Source organism: Babylonia areolata, chromosome 34 (assembly GCF_041734735.1).
Source record: "Babylonia areolata isolate BAREFJ2019XMU chromosome 34, ASM4173473v1, whole genome shotgun sequence".
NCBI lineage: Eukaryota > Metazoa > Mollusca > Gastropoda > Neogastropoda > Buccinidae > Babylonia > Babylonia areolata.
In genome coordinates, this window is record NC_134909.1 from 7,534,163 (window position 1) to 7,555,305 (window position 21,143).

General features: G+C 42.7%; 2 protein-coding genes across 3 annotated transcripts in view; both read left to right on the plus strand.

The window, feature by feature from the left end:
* The window catches only part of LOC143277658 (uncharacterized), a 615,105-nt gene that overhangs the window by 510,895 nt on the left and 83,067 nt on the right, over positions 1-21,143 (plus strand). The window lies entirely within an intron of this gene.
* Positions 2,168-19,180, plus strand: LOC143277477 (uncharacterized). Its single transcript, XM_076582322.1, has 3 exons — positions 2,168-2,220; positions 10,737-10,793; positions 18,863-19,180. Exons 1-3 carry the CDS (start codon positions 2,202-2,204, stop codon positions 19,168-19,170), a joined length of 384 nt encoding a protein of 127 aa, XP_076438437.1. The 5' UTR covers positions 2,168-2,201; the 3' UTR covers positions 19,171-19,180.

Here is a 21,143-nt window from a genome sequence, read left to right on the forward strand (position 1 = left end):
TTCAGAGTATGTTTATGTTCACTGAACCAAACTCTGATGAAGAAAAAATCGGAATATATGCAGGACATCAGTGGATATCTAAAAAAGGCACTGGAGAAGCCCTTTGTGTAGGACGTCAGCTGATGTCTTATAGACCTTGTTCGTTAGGAAACCGTAAGTCAGTGAAAAGTTCAGCCCCTTCACCTTGGGACGTCCGGATAAGACAATATGGCGACTCTGTCCACTGAAACTGAAAGTGCTCTTGAATCCATGAAAGTTAAAGAACCGAAAGAGTTGGGGGGTTTTTTGTTTGTTTTTTTTTTTGTGTTTTTTTTAAAGAACGGACAATTGATAAGTGGCGCGAAAGTTGAACTTGTTCGTCCTGCAAAGATTTTCAATTGTCGCGGAACCAGAAACAAGAAGGCGAAGTCAAGTCAGTTTCTGTTGACAGAGACATTTCTGCTGTCAAAGCGACATCAACTGTCCGCATATTTTTAACTACTGAACTGAAGAAAAAAGTATAGCTCCTGTGTGTGTCCCATTCATTCAGAATTTTATACATTCTAGCATTTCATATTGTTGCTACATAGTATACGTGTGTGTGTGTGTGTGTGTGTGTGTGTGTGTGTGTGCGTGCGTGCGCGCGCGCGCACGCCTTCTAAAAATAAGATTTCAGACTTGAGAAAATGGCCATTGCTGTTCCAATGAATTTGATCTTTTTTCTGTTTTTTTTTTTTTTTCTGTCACATTATGTGTTTCATCACAGTTGCATTGATGAATAACTGCAAGTAAAGAATGATTTCATCTTGTGGTGTGGCATGCATGCATCAGTGTGTGCATACAGTACTCACTCATACATCATTACAAGTGACATACATTGATAAGTCTTCTCAAGACCCCCAGACATTCAAACACACCAGTCTGGCCTGTTTACCCAAAATGGATGTGTGTGTAGTTTCACCAGGTTAAAATATGATGTGAGCATCATTTAGTTTTGGATGTTGTACATGTGTGTGTGTGTGTGTGTGTGTGTGTGTGTGTGTGATATACATATGTATTGAAGTGCAATGTCTACATTCACAAAGTTTTGATTTTTTTCCCAATGATCAGGAAAAAAACCTATGCTGTGAATCTTAACTGGTTTGAACCACACTGCACCCCCCCCCCCCCCCCTCGACCCCCCGCCACCCCAACCCTCTCCCACCATTCACCATCAAAGAGAAGAAGAAAAGAAGAAAACTCACAGCTACAGTTTCGGAAGTCTAATTTAAATGCACAATATCATCAATATATTTAGCAAGTAGTGGGTATAAGCTTTGGCTGTTGAAATTAAATTATCTCTTGTATATAAGTGATGTATATATTGCATATGAATCAGCATTATATCAGATAAATGTAAATAATATATAAACAGCTGCAATATTTGTTTACATCAGTATGAAAAAAAATATCAGGAGCATTCAAACTCCACAATTCCCCAGAAGAAAACTTTTTTAAAAAAGTCTTCATACACACACATATGATAATCTGACTGTGTTACACAATTTGTCAATACCAATTAATGATCCTCCTGAATCATTCCGCTCTCAACTAACACACACACACACACACACACACTCTACAAATTGACACCCACTACTGTAACCCCCCTTAAGTCTAAATGTTATGACAAAACAGTCTTCAAGACCATAATAAGTAATCTTTCACTGTGTCATCAGTGTCAGATTGGTGTAAAGGGGGGAAGCAAAGCTGTCAGATCTTTACATACTTTCACTTCCGAATTTTTCTTTTTTTTTCTTTCTTTTTTAATTACTCAATTTACTGTCCGCAGTATTGGTTGCTACTGCTGATGCAGAAGTAGCAGTGATGTCTTCTTGGACTTGTACATCTGACAGCTGTGACAAAAAAAAAAAAAAAAAAAAAAAAAAGGGAGAAAAGAATATATAATTATAGCTTGAATGTTATGACATTAGTTTTAGTTACAGAGTGCTGGTTCCAGCATTTTGAAACAGTACTTTGGGCTGTTCAGGTCCATGAGTTCCAAACCAAGAATCAGAACTTTAACAGCAACGATGAGTAATTGTTTGGTATAAAACAAATATGTCATACATCTACGTGCAATGAATGTTGTTTTCAGAGGTTTTGTGTAAAGGCAACATTTTTCTTCCTTTTTTTCTGTTTCAGATTCATTATCACCACCATCCACATCATCAGCAAATGGTATGGCACCTTCAGCTACAGGTACGGTATCTTTCTCTTCGTAACCCCTGACCCTTCCTCCACCTCCACATATGAATATATAGATGTGTGAGTGTGCACATGCGCATGTGATTCAAAATACATTTAGTTTACCTTATGTTACCTCATGTTATGAAAGTCCTCTATAAATACTTGTGAAAATCAGCAGCAGCAGTACTACTTGTTTCTGTTCTGTCTCACTCTGTATGTCAGTGTATCATTATAATTTTATGTTATGTACTCTATTGCTTCATTTTCTCTCTTATCTTTCTGCTGTTCCTTTGGTAACGAAAGGCAAGAAAGAGCTATGAAGCCTAAACAGACCCTTTCGAAAATATAAAGATATATAGCCCAATACCTTCTTTAAGATTTTTTATACCAAAATAAAACTAATATTACTTTACTCTTCTGAAATACGTGGAATACAACGATTGGATAATATCGAAAAGGTCAATATCACGGCATGCAAAATATTTTAGGGGTTCCTGTGCGCATACCCAATAAGATGGTGTTGGGCGAAATGGAACGTTATCCATTGTACGTGAACTCTTTCATAAACAGTCTTAGTTACTGGTTTAATCTTCTGGAAATGGATCAACAACGGTTACCACGAAAAGCTTATGACATGTTACGGTATTTAGATGAAAGAGGAAAAAAAAAACTGCTGGGTTACACAAATAAATGAAAATTTATGTTACACTGGTTTTGGTATTATGAGGCTACAACAAGGGATTGGGGATGTTAAATTGTTCCTAAATATTTTCAAACAATGTCTGGTCGCCATATTTATTAAGGAATGGTCCGTGGTATTCAAGACAAAGAGATATGTTCACATTATCGAATATTGAAGGTGGTCTTTGAGAAAGACAAATACATAATGATTACAGGTATTTACTGCTTTAGAGTTGCTCGATCTCAAATCAGACATGGTGTACTTCCACTCAACAATTACATCACTCGTTATAGCAACCCGAACTGTCTGGAATGTAGTGAATTGTGTTCCATTAAAAGTATCAGATTCGCCAAAATCAGTAGGAGAATCGAAGCTACTTCTAATCATCTCTATTTTAGTAGTAAAATAATCAATAAATTTATCAGCTAGATTTTCAGAAGGTATATTGCTAGGCAGAACAATTTGGACATCCTTCCCCATCATCTGATTGGCCAAGCGAAACAGAACTCTGGAGGAATCAGCTACATAATTCTGTTGCACACGTATTTCTTTTTTGCATCACGGATCATTTGATTTACAACATTGTGTAAGTGAGCATATATCTGCTTGAAAATTTCCAGACCAAATTTTCACCATTTTCGCTCAGCTGAGTGACGCTGCTGTTTTGCCATCTTGGTTTCAAGAGACAACCAGGGTGCACATAAACGATCGAACACAACACGCATTGTGAGAGGGGCATGCTTATCAAGCAGTTCCTGGAGAGAAGTGTTGTAAAATGTGGTTAATCTTTTAAAAGCTGATGTTTCAGAAGTATTTGCCACCAGTCTGTATACCAGTAACTTGATAGGAGGAGTTTGTATTATACTCCATGTTTGGTGTCATATACTTACCATGTCAAACTGATGCAAACTAGGCCTATTGGTGTGCTCTGCTTGGCCAAATTTCGCGTGGCTAACAGTGAAAAGACGACCCGTCTTGCCCAGTCCGCTTTTAGCCAGTCAAACGCCTCTAAAAGCTATAAGCACTGAATCATTCCTTTGGCCAAGGCTCTCCACGCCATCTTTTCAGGTTTACGTTCTGTCTCGTCTTACGCTTTTTTTGTCTATTAAGTGTATTCATATGGCCTGATTTTGCTGCATGCGGCTTGTGTTTATTGTATTCTTACATTCTGTGTACTCGATTCGACTCGCCCCCTCGAATCGTTCGTTTTTCTCTACCTCTAAGTCGATCCTTTCTTTCCGTTCTCTGTTGGGGATCGGATTTTTGCTGGGTGTCTAAGCGTGGGTTCCATGCCTCGTATGCCATCCCACGACGGCGGGAATCATGATGCTGGGATCGAGACCTGGCAAGAGACTCTCCCAGGCCCAGAGCTCATGATTCCTCCCGATAGGGACCACGGCGATGCGTCTTTAGACGCTGATCGCAGAGGCGATACTTGTACTAGTAAAACGGTCATGAAGGGGACTGGGGGGAAAGGGATACGAACGTCGCCTCTCAAGGTGTCCCAGCGCGAGGCAGGGAAAGGGGGGAGTGGCAAGTCTTCTCTTGGTGGTGGGGACTCGCGGAGACGGCCCTCAGGGGCCCCATTGCTGTTCCCCCTCCTCCCTCCTCTGCCGACCCCCCTCCCCCAACTCCTTCAGGGGGGGGGGGGAGAAAATTTTGGTTCGCAGGGGGTGGGGGTGGGGGGAGGGACCTCTACTTTGCCCACCCCGGGCCAAGCCACCCCAGTCTCCCCACCGGAGGGGATTCAGGGCACGTGGCGGCCCGCACGTGTCAGGTGGTTCCGGGCAGTCAGCCCGCTTGTCTTCCGGCGGGACTGACACCCAAGTTGGACCTGACCTCCCTCCGACTTGGCCAGGTTTTTCCCTTCATGGATGTCAAGGCGTCAGTGACACTTGGGGTTGGGGTCACAGAATGGCTGTGGCCCATGGGTGGTTACTCCTATTCTACCCGTACTGGGGCGCACCTATGGTGCATGCTGGGTTGCTGGGAGGACCAGGGGCTAACCCCTTGTCCGCTCCCCACCGGACCCAACACAGCACATTTCACAGGGTTACACACACAGCTCCGACAAGTGGGATCAACTTCTTGTTGGTCAGATCGAGCTCCTCGACGAATATTGCCACTCAGTCCACAAATCGGGCCTTTGTGAACCCACAGGTGACCTCCACGGACACAACGGCTTCCTTATCAGGACCAACGGCTGCTGAGGGGCCCCGCTCGGCCAGGGGGAGCCTGCAGTTCCCACCTACCCAGCCCTCAGTCCTACAGGGATATGAGTGGGTGTTTCTCCCCTCACAGCACTCATGGGTCCCTCTTGCATCCAGGGATGCCCTCACTGAGAAGGTGTGGCACCCACTATCCCAAGCATGGTTGGACATACGGCCCACATGCTCCCCTCCTGCTTCAGGCATCAAGGACTTAACAGCTGTGGCCATGGTCCCTGCTCGGGATTGTCCCAGTTCATACCACTGGACTGACCACAGTTCACAGGATGCCCCAGCGGGTACATCCACTTGGAATGGCACCCAGCAGGGGATGGACTGCGAACAAGAGTGGGAGCCCTTGCCTTTGGATGAGGACGAACAAGCGGATGAGTACTCTTCTCCCCCATCCCAGGGGGACAGATTGAGCCCACGCTTCCCAAAGGACCAGCCTGAACCAAACTTGGACTTAGCCGAGCTCCAACTGACCCTCCCCAATTGGGTATGCATGCCGAATCAGTCCCTCAGGCTACTTTGTTACCCTTGACCCTCCTTAGGCCATGTGACTCTAACTCCAGAACCACCAGACGACTCAGAGTGCCAGAAATGGCGCAAGAATGGCTTAATAAGCCAGCCCGCCCTGTCAATAGTGCTGCTTCCATCCCTCTTCCAGGCAGGGAGTCCCTCTCTGCCCCGGGCGCTTTTTCCCCGGGCAAGTTCCTTAAAGATTCCTCCAAGGGCGGGGTGTGGTCCTTCTACACACAGGACCACCCTACCAACAGGGAAGCGGAGCCCTCCGTGCAGGACAGGATGTTGGTCTCACAGCGCACCACATTCCCCACTTCAGCTACTCTATCTTTTAAAACGTTAGCAGAGTGGGACAGATTGGCCCGCCGCTGCCTCCTCGAGGTTTCCACGGCTTATATCTTCTTCAACGCATTCCTCCACATGGCCAATGAGCTGTTGAAACAGCGTCCAGTTAATTAGGACACGGGGTCTCCTTCCTCTATCCTGCTGGGCCTCTTCACCGACCAGAGGTTAAACACTTTTGGCAAAAGGGTAGCATCTGGTTTCACGGGAGCTGCAGACACAGCTACCAGCCTTCACTTCAATACTGTGCTAGCTCGGCATGATGCCGTTCTCTGCCTCTCTAACATAACAGTAGAGGAGAGGGCTGCCCTGTGATCCATCCCAGCGCAGCAGCACTCCCTCTTGGGCCAGTATGCGCCCCATTTTGTTAGCCGCAGGGCAGAGACAAACAGGGAGGTGGCCTCATATTTAGCCCACACCTCCCAGGGGCGCCAGGGTTCTATGCCATTGAAGAGACTGGCCACCAGGGCCCCTCCATATACCACGCCACCTAAGTCGAAGCGGCGTGCGCAGAATCATTGGCAGAGGAATAAACCACCTCATGTCCGTCCAAGCCGACCAGCCATGCCCAAGGCCAGAAGGCAGCACCCCCAATGACTGGGCCCCGATTCACCACCGCCAGTCGTTCAACCCCTCCAAGTAGGAAACTTGTTCCGGCATGCACATCAGTGGCGTGCTCTGAATTGTGTTGGTGCTAGAGTCGGAGTACATGCTGCCTTGGGTGGAGGACCGCCTCCCTCTAAGATCCACTCCTCCTCCTTATGTGCCCAGGCAGGTGGAGCAGGAGTGCATCTTAGAGAAAGAGATATCACACCTACTCCTCATAGGGGCGATATCTCAACTCTCGGCCCCGGTCCCCGGTTTTTACGGCCAGTTGTTCGTGATTCCAAAGGTCTCCAGAGGGTGGAGACCAGTCTTGGACCTGTCCCCTTTCAACAAATTCCTCCCAAAAATCAAATTCAAGATGGACACACAGGCACAGATTCGGGAAACCATTCAACAGGGCGATTGTGCTACCTCTATCGATCTGAAAGATGCTTATTTTCATATCCTCATCCATCCGGCATTCCGTCAGTACCTGAGGTTCATGTGGAGGGACAAGGTGTTCCAGTTCTCGGCCCTCCCATTTGGTCTGTCCCTTGCCCCCTTCCTGTTTACCAAGATGGTGCGGGAATTGGTGTCCATCGTCCGGTCGGAATCCATTCGTCTCTGTGTGTACCTGGACAACTGGCTTATCCTGGGCCAGTCGCAGGCCCTGTGCCAGAGTCGTACATCCAGACTTCTAGACCTTTGCTCCCAAATGGGCTTCCTCACGAACCAGGAGAAATACGATCTGTCCCCAAGTCAGCCCTTCGACTTCTTAGGGATGAGATTCGACACGCGGTCCATAATAGTCTCTCCTACGCCTGATCACTGGGAACGCCTGGCAGGCCTCCTCAGCCACTTGCGCCGTTTCTCCCAAGCAACAGCACGGACACTTTCTTCCCTCCTGGGCATGATGGAGTCCATGGCTCATCTCATTCCCTGGGCAGGGTTCTCAAGCACCCTTTTCAGAGGGCACTGAGGCTACGGTGGTCCCAGAGCTCTCAGCCATGGGATACCCAGATATGTCTGGGCGAGTGGTTCCTCGAGGTGACATCAGAGTGGCTAACCACCCCACTTCAGACACAGGGGGTGCCCATAGCCCCACCTACTCTTCAGGTGGCACTCTTTACAGACGCCTCCTTCCTGGGCTGGGGAGCCCACATGGACTTACTCCATGCAGCAGGGACTTGGTACCCGGAGGAGCGCCTATGCCACATCAATGTTCTGGAACTGGAGGCAGTTCGCAGGGCTGTCCTGCACTTCATGGGGGAGGCCACTGGCAAGACCATCTGCTTGTTCACGGACAATACGACAGTCGCATGTTACGTGAACAGAGGGGGGGGGGGAACACTCGGTAGACCTCTCCCTGCGGACCGAGGCTCTCCTCCGTTGGTGCCACAGCAAGAGCATTGCACTTTCAGCGAGACACATAGCAGGAACAGCCAACATCTTGACAGATGCTCTCAGCAGGTCCAAGAGTGTCATCCACACAGAGTGGACCCTGGACAACGACCCTTCAGGGGGTGTGGGAATGGTGGTTTCAGCCAATGGTGGAACTCTTTGCCACAAAGTTCAACAAGAGACTTCCCACTTATGTCTCTCTGGTCGCCAACCTGGAAGCGTGGGCAGTGGATGCTCTCTTTTTAGACTGGAGCAGTCTGATTGCCTACGCGTTTCCTCCCTTTCCAATTCTGTCCAAGGTGATATGGAAAGCCAGACTGGAACGCCCGCAGCTGATTCTCATTGCGCCGAAATGGCCAGCCCTGCCCTGGTATCCGGACCTTCAGTCTCCAACACATGTCCACCCCTGAAACTCGAAACCAATCCTCATCTGCTGAGGCAGCCTTGTTCGGGGATTCCTCATTCCAATCCTCAACTTCTCCACCTGCACGCGTGGCTGCTGTGTGGTTGGAACTGTCAGCATCACCATTGAAGTCTTCAACCCCTCTGTCGGCCTCTGTGTCGGCTGCACTTACCCAGGGGGGTGCCTCCTCTGACCTCCTCTCCATAGTCACCAAAGCAAGGAGGGAGGGAACTGAGACTTTGTATGACTTTTGCTGGAAGAAATGTTTGTGGTGGTGTACGGCTCAGGACGTTCGCCCTACTAACCCTACGAGCATGCAGTTGTTCAACTTTCTGGCTCACTGCTCCTCGGTTCTCAGCCTTGTCAGCTAGTTCTGTGCGAGGGCACAGGTCTGCCATCTGTACCACAATCAAACAGCTAGGTGGTCCCGCCTTTGAAGCGGATTTCCTGCTCAGAGACGTGGCTAGGGGCCCCAAGCTAGAAACCCCAGAAGAGTGCCCCTGTGGAATTTGTTCCTGATGCTGGATTTCATTCAAAAACAACCCCTCGAGCCATTGGGGACTATTCCTTTCGACTTACCCTCAAGACAACTTTCCTTCTGTTGCTGGCCACAGGTCGTCGTAAAAGCGAGATTCATGGTCTTAGTGGAACGCCACAAGATCTGGCCTTCCACAGAGATGGTTCCATCACTCTTCATTTCCTTCCAGAGTTCCTGGCTAACAACCAAGACCCCGAGGTCCCTTTCCCGTCTCTGAGGGTCAGACCTTTGTCTGATATTCTTGCCCAGGATAATGAGGATAGGCATCTCTTCCCTGTTCGGTGTCTCAAATACTATTGGGATAGGTCTCGCCATTGGCGTTCTTCTCATCTCCTTCAATGAGAATCACAAGAAAGACATCACTGCAGGCATCATTTCCCGATGGGTTTCTCAAGTCATTCGTAGAGCCTACTCTCATTCTCACAGGGATATCAGCTGTCTTAATCCCAGAGCTACTTCGGCTGCTTTCCAGCACTCAGTGCCACTGCAGCATGTCTTGCAGGCAGCCTTCTGGCGGTCTGAGAACCCCTTCATCAACTGCTTCCTCATGGATTTCCGTATGACCAGGGCTGACGGTTCCAAGGGGATTTCCTTTGTCGCGGCTAACACTGCCGCCTCGGTTACTAGGGCTCCCCATACGAACCAGTAGGCGTTTCCCTCCTCCATTTGCTTTAAATTCTGCATCAGTTTGACATGGAACAGTATGTGACACCAAAAGGAGGAGTTTGCATTATACTCCATGTTTGGTGATACATATACTTACCATGTCAAACTCGAGTGCCCGCCCGTCCGTCCCCGCGTCTCTGCCGTGGTTCTCATGGGGCATTTACATTTGGGGATTCAGCGCTTACAGCTTTTAGAGGCGTTTGACTGGCTAAGAGCGGACCAGGCAAGACGGGTCGTCTTTTCACTGTTAGCCGCGCGAAATTTGGCCAAGCAGTGCAAACTGATAGGCCTAGTTTGCATCAGTTTGACATTGTAAGTACATGTATCACCAAACATGGAGTATAATACAAACTCCTATCAGGTCACTGGTATACAGACTGGTGGCAAATACTTCTGAAACATCATCTTTTAAAGATCTGTAATTGCGTGAGTAAACATTTTTCTTTATCTTTACAGGCTTTATGAGCTTAAGATTAAATGATATCACAGAGTGATCAGAGATGAGTTTGTCCACAACAAGATCTATCACACTGTTCTCACTGTTTGTTATGACCCAGTCCAGTGTATGACCGTGACGGTGAGTGGCAGCCTTAACAAGCTGTTGTAAAGAATGGTTTTCAAGTTTGTTTTTTAAGCGAAGCAACATTTGCGTCAGAAGTTGAGTCATAATGAAAATTAAAAACACCAACAATAAAAATGTTATCACATGAGATAAAACAATCCAGCAAATCACAAAATTCATCAATAAACATTTTGTTCGAAAGTTTGTTCTTTTTGTTTGGTGGTGGTCTATAGACTGTGAGGAATGTAACATGCTGGTTCTCGAAGCCCAGCCGAGTTTCACACACTTCAAAGGACTTAAAATCAAGGTCTTGAGTAGAAACGTGTATGTTGCAAGCTAAACTGTCCCTAAACAAAACACACAGGTTGTGTGTAAACATACACGTGAACTGATAGAATCAGGAACATGTCAGTGACTTCACAGAGTGCTGGTTCCAGCATTTTGAAACAGTACTTTGGGCTGGTCAGGTCCATGAGTTCCAAACCAACGAATCAGAACTTTAACAGCAAATTTCCTTTCGACGTCATGCATCTATGTGCAGTGAATGTGGTCTTCAGAGGTTGGGTGTAAAGGCAACATTTAAAAAAAAAAAATTTTCTCTTTCTTTTCTGTTTCAGATTCATTATCACCACAATCCACATCATCAGCAAATGGTATGGCACCTTCAACTACAGGTACGGTATCTTTCTCTTCGTAACCCCTGACCCTTCTCCCCCTCCATATATATATATATATATATATATATATATATATATATATATATATATATATATATATATATATATATATATATGTGTGTGTGTGTGTGTGTGTGTGTGTGAGTGTGCACATGCGCATGTGATTCAAAATACATTTGGTTTACCTTATGTTACCTCATGTTATGAAAATCCTTTATAAATACTTGTGAAAATCAGCAGCAGCAGTACTACTTGTTTCTGTTCTGTCTCACTCTGTATGTCAGTGTATCATTATATGTCATGTACTCTGTTGTTTGATTTTCTCTCTTATCTTTCTGCTGTTTGTTTGGTAACGAAAGGCAAGAAAGAGCTATGAAGTCTAAACTGACCCTTTCGAAAATATAAAGACATAATTATAGCCCAATACCTTGTGTAGATTTTGATACGAAAATAAAACCCAATATTACTTTACTCTTCTGAAATACGGGGAATACAACGATTGGATAATATCGAAAAGGTCAATATCACGGCATGCAAAATAGTTTAGGGGTTCCTGTGCGCACACCCAATAAGATGGTGTTGGGCGAAATGGAACGTTATCCATTGTACGTGAACTCTTACATAAACAGTCTTAGGTACTGGTTTAATCTTCTGGAAATGGACCAACAACGGTTACCACGAAATGACATGTTACGGTATTTAGATGAAAGAGGAAAAAAAACAACAAAAAAACTGCTGGGTTACACAAATAAATGAAAATTTATGTTACACTGGTTTTGGTATTATTAGGCTACAAGAAGGGATTGGGGATGTTAAATGGTTCCTAAATATTTTCAAACAACGTCTGGTCGCCATATTTATTAAGGAATAGTCCGTGGTATTCAAGACAAAGAGATATGTTCACATTATTGAATATTGAAGGTTGTCTTTGAGAAAGACAAATACATAATGATTACAGGTATTTATTGCTTTAGAGTTGGTCACTCTCAGATCAGACATGGTGTACTTCCACTCAACAATTATATCACTCGTTATAGCAACCCGAACCAGAAAAGATGGTGCCCCTTTTGTATATCAAAAACCGAAAATGAATTGCTTTTTCTGTTTGAATGCCCAGATCTAAAAAAATGAAATTTCTAAAAGATTCAAAGAAAGTTCCCATTTCCATACTTCTCCAAGTGACCATGACCTACATAGGCGTAATTTGTCTCGATATATATTTCATGGTATCAAGAAAAGATCTCGTATGATCAAAGATGATTACTGAACTGATGCTTTCAACGTCATTGAATTCATACCTTCTGTATGTTTGATTCGTTGAAATTGGTGAATGTGTAAGTTTATAATGATACTGCAAACATGTTAAAATGCTAAGGGAATGTGAAATGTACATCATAAACACCTTATTATTCTCTCTCTCTCTCTCTCTCTCTCTCTCTCTCTCTCTCTCTCTTCAACTTCTGCCCTGATTCAGTTTTGTGTCCGCCACCCTCCTGTTCTTGACTTGGATTGTTCTTGTTTTATTGGAGTTTTTGTGTGTGTGTGTGTGTGTTTTCTTTTTTGCAATTTCGTGTGTTTATGTTTTTCATCCAGCGACTTTTTTTTTTCTTTTGCTTCTTCGTAAACATTTCGTGTGAACCTTGCAATTCATTTTTTTTTTCTCTTAGCACTTGCATATAAACAAATTGTGTGTGGGTGGGTGTGTGTATGTGTGTGTGTGCATTGATTTATTTTTTTATTCTGTGTTTGCTTTTCTTATTTTTCTTTTCATTAATTTTGCCCTGAATTGTCCTGAAGTGTTTTGTGAAACTATTGTCTGCTTCACCTATTTTAAGAAGTTTAATTGTTAATTGAAGTGTAGACCTACATTATTCATGTCAAAAATGCAAACTCATGATCTCACTGTGGGTCATTTGAATGTCTACCATCTTGAGAACAAAGCGACTGATGTGAATGTCTTCCTTGACCAGACTAGATTTTGTCACATTTTCGGAATAACAGAGTCTAGACTGTCCCCAGCTGTAGACGATGATGTAATGGGATTCCAAACTATTCATTGTTCAGAAGAGATGCCACTCATTCCGGACACACCGGAATAGCTGTTTATGTGTGAACCTTGCAATTCATTTTTTTTTTTCTCTTAAACACCGGAATAGCTGTTTATGTCCACGACACTATGAAAGGTTTTACTAATAGACGATTTGATTTGGAGTCCGTAAATGTAGAAAGCATCTGGCTGGAGGTGAAAGTAGCAAAATGCCCAGTTATACTAGGATTCATTTATAGAAACCCATCCAGCAATTTCGGTTGGTATGATGATTTTGTCATCATGATGGACAAAGTACAGGATTTTGCTCGCGGCAGGGACATTATCATTCTTGGTGACTTTGATATAGATTTTCAAAAACCTCATCCGGCATGGGATTCTACCATATCTCTATTTAATTTGCACCAAGTAATACAATCAGCAACACGAGTTACGTCATCCAGCTCAACTCTGATTGACCACATCTATGTTAATAATCCAGACAGAGTCGTAAGTGCTCAGGTACACCAGACCAGTATCAGTGACCACTTCGCTATACAGTGTACAGTTGCCTGTAAAATACCAACAGCTAGAACTAGAACCCACTCCACCATCACGTATCGATCGTATAAGCACTTTAACGAAGTTGATTTTCTCCATGACCTTAGCGAATGCTCATTTAAGGAAATTTATGAATCTAACGATCCAGATGAAGCGGTCGCGGCATTTCATAGAATCTTTTTATCTGTTTATGACAAGCATGCCCCAGTTAGAAGAAAACGGGTAGGAAATTCATCAACACCTCCTTGGTTTACTGTCATCATATCAATAGCGATTAAAATTAGAGATAAACTTAAGAAAGAAAGAACTATTCCGCGTTTAAGCAACAAAGAAAACACGTAAAGTTCTTAGTCCGTCAGGCCAAAAAGACATATTTTAACAGGATAACGACGTCAGAATCAGACAATACTTCATCTATATGGAAAGCTCTCAATGCACTGACCAATAAGTCATTTCCTGGAAAATCATTGAAATATGATTGTTTCACAGCAACAGACTTTAACAACCACTTCTTATCCATCGCGGAAAGTTTGACTAATCGTCTGAATCAAAACTCAGATCAGTATGAATGTCCAGTCAGTCTAAAATCATTTTGTTCAGACAGGCTCAGCCAACAAGATACATTTCACATTCCACAACTAACTGTTTATGAGGTCGGTAAATACATATCCAACCTTGGACAAAAAAACACACATGGCTGTGACGGACTCAGCAATAAAATTCTGCTTCTATCACTGCCATATACAGTGCATCATCTGACATATATTTACAACCTCAGTATTTCAAAAAGTGTTTTTCCAACTATGTTCAAAACTGCCAAAATCATACCGCTACCTAAAGTAAAAATCCCTCTGACCTGAACGATTACCGACCAATATCAATACTGTCATCGCTTTCTAAACCACTTGAAAAACACGTACACAAGCACCTTTTGCAATATCTTGACCGGCACAATTTGCTTCATCAAAATCAGTCAGGGTTTCGCCCAAAACACTCCTGTCAGACAGCCCTCACCAGTCTCTTAGATAAACTGCTCACAGCTATAAATGACAAAAAATCAACGGAATTGCATTTCTAGATTTGAAGAAAGCATTTGATCTCGTTAATCATCGAATACTTCTTGAAAAGCTACGGGTTTATCAGCTTGATACAAATTCTGTTAATTTTTTTGAGTCATACTTAAAAGAAAGAAAGCAGAGTGTATTAGTAAACGGGACCTTCTCGAATGTGGGAATAACTAAAATGGGCATTCCCCAAGGCTCTGTGCTTGGCCCCTTATTGTTCAACCTTTATATCAATGATCTTCCATTATGTATCTCCTCATCTGCAATATCATGCGACATGTTTGCAGATGACTCTTCTCTTCATACATATGGAGTAAATTCAGAGCACATTAATGATAGATTACAAACCAGCCTAACCGAAGTATCCAACTGGTGTACAGAAAATAATATGCTCCTTAACCCAGAAAAAACAAAGAGTATGATTGTAGCCACTCGCCAAAAGCACCAGCGTGGCTTAAATCCGCTCACTTTGTCAATCGACGGCCAAGCTATTGAACAAGTTACAGAACATCGACACCTTGGTGTCGTTATTGACAACCAGCTAAAATGGGAGGCACATATCAGTTCTTTATCAAGGTCAGTTGCAAAAAATGTTTACCTATTATCCCGTTTAAAACATGTCGTCAGTCCAGAGGCTTCCTATTTCTTTTTCCATTCTCACATCATGTCTAGAATTAATTATGTTTCAAACGTTTGGGACAACTGCAGCGAAGTGCACATGAAAAAACTAGATTCTGTACACAGACGTGCTGTAAAACACCTCAATGGTGTTTTACGAAACACACGCAGTCATCAATATCAACTGCCAGCACCTCTTCCCTTGACAAAGCACCTAATATTGAATAAGTGCGTACTTATGCATAAAATTATATTCGGTAAATGCCCTACTTATCTACACCAAACCATTGTCTGCTGTGAAACTCGCAACCCTAACTCCCGAAATGCGACTCTTACTCTACCCAAGCCAAGAATAGACCTTTATAAATCGAGTTTGGCATATTCCGGCACGCACTGCTGGAACAATCTCCCCAAACACCTCAAAGAACCCTTTTCCACCACAACATTCAAAGAGAAACTTGGACAGTACATGCGTGCCAAAAGCCAGACCGAAAATCTGGTATAATATTGTCACTGACAATCCTTACAAACTATGTCGAAATGCGTCAATCAGTTGATAACGTATCACGCCATATAATATTATTTCAGAGATTTTCTCTTTACAGTGGACACAAACAAACGAAATCAAAACTCTAGTCTGGTCACGTCTACGATTTTGTATACTTACATGTATTACAAATTGTGAACCACCCTCACCCAACTCTTTTTTTTCTTTTCTTCTTCTTCTTCTTCTTCTTCTTCTTCCTTTTCCCCCACACTGGCATATCTTTACATTTCTGTCTGTCTGTCTGTCTGTGTCTCTCTCTCCCCTCTGTCTCTCCCTCTCTCTGTCTTTCACATAATGTGTCTATCTGTCCATATCCCTATTACCCGTCGCCTTATTTGCTGCCTTTTATGTCTCTTACATCTGTGTTTAAAATTTTATCGTTACTTTTCTGTGTTAATTTCACTTGAATCATTCATGTGTAGCATTCATGCTAGGGTTTTGTTGTTGTTTTTCCCTTGGTGTGTGTTTGTGTGTGTGTGTGTGTGTGTGTGTGTGTGTGTGTGTGTGTGTGCGCGTGTGTGCGTGTGTGTGTTACTCGCTTCCGTTCCGTACAGATGTGAGTGATGTTGTGTCTCTCAGTTTGACGCTGTGTTATACTAGTACATTATACATGTATTAAGTATTCAGTATAACTACATTTATATGCGTACATGTTTGTGTGTCTCTTAGAACAACGGCAGATGTGTAAGTCGGCCAAAGTGCTAATATCTTCACCGTTGGAAAATAAAGATTCATTCATTCATTCATTCATTCATTCATTCATTCATTCATTCATTCTCTCTCTCTCTCTGTGATAGTTAAAGAAGTTTGTCAACCCTTGATTTTTTTGCGAAATGAGACGTTATCCATTGCACGTGAACTCTTTCATAAACAGTCTTAGTTACTGGTTTAATCTTCTGGAAATGGATCAACAACAGTTACCACGAAAAGCTTATGACATGTCACGGTATTTAGATGAAGGAGGAAAAAAACTGCTGTGTTACACAAATAAATGAAATTTTATGTCAGACTGGTTTCGGTATTATGTGGCTACAACAAGGGATTGGGGATGTTAAATTGTTTCTAAATATTTTCATATAACGTCTGGTCGACATATCTATTCAGGAATGGTCCAGGGTATTCGAGACAAAGAGATTTATTTACATTATCGAATATTTAAGGTTGTCTTTGAGAAAGACAAATACATAATGATTACAGGTATTTACTGCTTAGAGTTGCTCGCTCTCAGATCAGACATGGTGTACTTCCACTCAACAATTATATCACTCGTTATAACAATCCGAACCAGAAAAATGGTGCCCCTTTTGTATATCAAAAACCGAAAATAAATTGCCTTTCCTTTTTGAATGCTCAGATCTAAAAAAATGAAATTTCTAAAAGATTCAACGAAAGTTCCATTTGCATACTTCTCCAAGTGACCATGACCTACATGGGCGTAATTTGTCTCGATATATATTTCATGGTATCTAGAAAAGATCTCGTATGATCAAAGATGATTACTGAACTGATGCTTTCAACGTCATTGAATTCATACGTTCTGTATGTTTGATTTGTTGTAATTGGTGAATGTGTAAGTTTATAACGACACTGTAAACATGCTAAAAATGCTAAGGAAATGTGAAATGTACATCATAAACACGTTATTATTATTAATATTATTATTATTATTATTATTATCTCTCTCTCTCTCTCTCTCTCTCTCTCTCTCTCTCTGTGATAGTTAAAGAATTTTGTCAACCCTTGAATTTTTGCCAGCTGAATGATAAACATTGATAACAACCAGCTTGTGTGATGCTATTGAGATTTGGCAGCACCATAATTCATATATTGTAACAATGTTCTTGCTGTTGATGTAATTATCCAGAATGTACCCTCTCCAACCACACCCCCGACCCCCACCCGTCCCACCCCCTTCCCATGTGTATGTATAACGACCTTAGGCCGACATACAATAAACCATTTGTATTTGTCTCCTTTTTTTCTTTCTGTCTCTGCCCCTCTCTTCCCCGTTACGATTTCTGTTTTTTAACGTCCGTGACTTGCCAAAACAAAGGGAAGACAGAATATTGTATCATCTGATATTCAATATATATCTGAGAGAAAGATAATGCGTGTTTTGTGGATAACAAATGGTTCAGATCAAAATGAAAATCAGGCATATATTGCCAAAAAAAGTGCAGTGTTTTGTGCATAAAACTATGAAAAAAGAATAAAACAAATAGTTTTTTAAACATCGTAACAGGCATTTTCCAATCGACAAGTAGAAGGCCTAGTATATTGTCCTGTACAGCTTTTACCCCAAACATCATCAATCAACCTATATACCTACCTGTTCTTTGTCATTTTAATTTCCACTCTTCCTCCACCCCCTATCCATCTCCCATGGCTATTATATCAGCCTAATTTGACCATTTTTTTTTTCATTCCATTGCTAAATATTTACACAAGTCCACTTGGCAGACTTAATTCTAAGTCGCTGTTCTTCATACAACTACTGTAACTGGCGTATCAACTGCTATGTCCGAGTGACTAAAAAAATGCAGGGAAATACGGGATGGTTGAAGGAATGATGTATGAAGAGCACAGGAGCCAGCCAGAGCAAGTCTTAACACCGGATGGAGGCATACAGTATTGCAGTATTTCGAATGACGATAAGTGTAGGACCCCCTCACAATTTGCTTTTGTGTGCGCACACACGTTTTTTTTTGTTTTTATGTGTTTGTGTGAAATGTTGAGGTTTGGATTCCAGCATGGTCAGTTTCAGCCACATGAACGCATTATTCATACTCAGTTTTCATCCACACCGTTCCGGTCCTGGCACCAGTTTCTGTCCAGACGGCTTACTGAAGCTCAAATCGCTCACCATTTCAAACAGCAAACCCTGTCACATATAACCCACCCCACACAGAGGTCTTCCTGTCACAGCACTTTTTCTGTTGGATGGATGGATCCAAATAAAAGAGTTTTTGGGTTTGTTTGTTTTTTTAATCACATGTTGTTGTTTTTTCAGGTGTGTAGTTTTGCGTTCTTTTCAACTTGCATGTTAATTTGAAAACATTTTGAGTAAAAATCATATTGAGCAGAATCGTATTTGCGTGTAAGCAGTTATGATCACTGACACTGATTATGGAGAGGTATTGTTTTTATCTTGGGAAAACAACATTCCTATTGTTCTTTTTTAAACACCTCTCCTCCCAGAAACTCTGGAAGTACTCTGACACAGACTGAACCTTGGCACTGTTGTTTGCAGGTCCAGAAAGTGACACAACGAAGCTTCCAGCTATGATAGCTGGAGCTTCAGTCGCTATACTCCTGGGAATAGCGATTATCATCCTGTGTACCATCAGGATCCGGGGAGGTGGGCGGAAACCAAACAGCAGAAAGAGTCCCCCAGCTGACGACTTCCCCATGACAAGCGCCATGTCCAGGGATAGTCTTGCAGAAAAAAAAGAAACATTTCACGTGCCTGCCCAAAAAAACTCTTACGGACCTTCTGAGAGCACCGTTGACATTGAATCAACGGTTGACAGCATCAGTATGTCGTCAGTTTATCGGTAACTTCATCTCTTAACAGCTCCAACAGCGCGCGCGCGCAAACACACACACACACACACACACACACACACACACAAATGCACAGAGCAATATTTTTTTCTGTTGGCCTGCTTTTAGTTTTACCAAGGTGATGTAGTTATTGACTATAAAAGACAGGAAAAAAAACCCAATTCTTTGATATGTTGGGTTAAAGTGGAGTGATGGCCTAGAGGTAACGCGTCCACCTAGGAAGCGAGAGAATTTGAGCGCGCTGGTTCGAATCACGGCTCAGCCGCCGACATCCCCCATCCCATCCCCCCCACCCCCACCCCCTCCACTAGACCTTGAGTGGTGGTCTGGATGCTAGTCATTCGGATGAGACGATAAACCGAGGTCCCGTGTGCAGCATGCTCTTAGCGCACGTAAAAGAACCCAAGGCAACAAAAGGGTTGTTCCTGGCAAATTCTGTAGAAAAATCCACTTCGATAGGAAAAACAAATAAAACTGCACGCAGAAAAAATACAAACAAAAAATGGGTGGCGCTGTAGTGCAGCGACGCGCTCTCCCTGGGGAGAGCAACCTGAATTCCACACGGAGAAATCTGTTGTGATTAAAAGAAATACAAATATAAATAATAGTTTTTTTTAGTTTTGTTTTTGTTTTTTTTTCCTTTCCTTTGGAAAGTACACAATACATTAAAAGCATTTTAGGAATGAAAAAGGCAAAAAGGCAAGAAAAAAAACAACCAAAAAAACATTGATAATAACAAAATCGTAGAAAAGGAAAAAAAGAAAGACATTGGAAAAAATAGGAGAACGGAGGACCCATCCACAACAAAAGATAAAACGGGAGGTTTTAGGAACCCCCTCCCCCTCCCAAACAAACAGACAAAACAAAAAACAAAACAAAAACAAAACAAAACAAAAAAACAAACAAAACACACACACACACACACACACACACACACACACACACACACACACACATATTACACACACAAATATACACATAGGTACACACGCACGCACTAACACGCACACACACACACACACACGCACACGCACACACACACGGGCAAGAACACACACACACACACACGCACACGCACACTCACGTGCACATGCATAAAGCAATATTTCTCAATTATGTTGGCCTGCTGTTATTTTTAACAAAATGATGTAGTTACTGACTATAAGGAAAATCATATAGAAAAACAAGTCTCCATACATTGCTCTTGTTTTCTTTCTTTTTTTCTTTTTCTTTTTTTTCCTTCGGAACGTACTTTAAACATTAAAAGCATTTCTGATTTTTTTAGGAATAAAGAACAAAAACAAAACAAAAAAACAACACAACACAAAAAACAAAACAAAACAAAAACAGCACAAAATAAAAATAAAGTAAAAGATAAAACAATAACACTGATAATAAAAGAACTGAAGAAAAGGAGGAGATTTTTTTTTTTTTAAGAAAAATAAAATAGGATGGAAGACACATAGAAAAAAAGAATGATAAGAAAGTGCCACCTGCCTATCCCCCTCAAAAAAGAAGAAAGGAAATGGGGAAAAAATAGATGATGGAAAATAAGAAAAGGGATGGGGCGGGGGGAATTAAGAGGACGGGGGACTACACCCCCTCTCCCCCACACATCAGTAACACAAACACACATATGTACACACACACACACACACACACACACACACTGAAGATCCTTTTTTTTTAAACGTGGGAAAATGCGAGGATTTAAGACCGCGCACCTCCCTTCTCCATCCCCCAAACAGAACACCCCCCTCGCCCCCCTCCCTTCCATCCGCCCTCCTCCCCCTCACGCTCACAGCCAAACACAAAAGCAATAATTCTCAGAACAGTATTTCATATAATCTTTGTCAAAATGATGCAGAATCTCGAAAGAAAGGGCAAAAAACCCTTTATATAATGCTTTTTTTTCCATTTTGAAAGTAAAAGAATTGGAGTTTGAGGAATGACGGATGGAAAAAGCA

What these genes read in the sequence shown, in the direction of transcription:
- LOC143277477 (XM_076582322.1), top strand. An exon ending in TATGGCACCTTCAACTACAG is followed by an intron (nt 10,794 to 18,862) that starts GTACGGTATCTT and finishes TGTTGTTTGCAG; the next exon opens with GTCCAGAAAGTGACACAACG.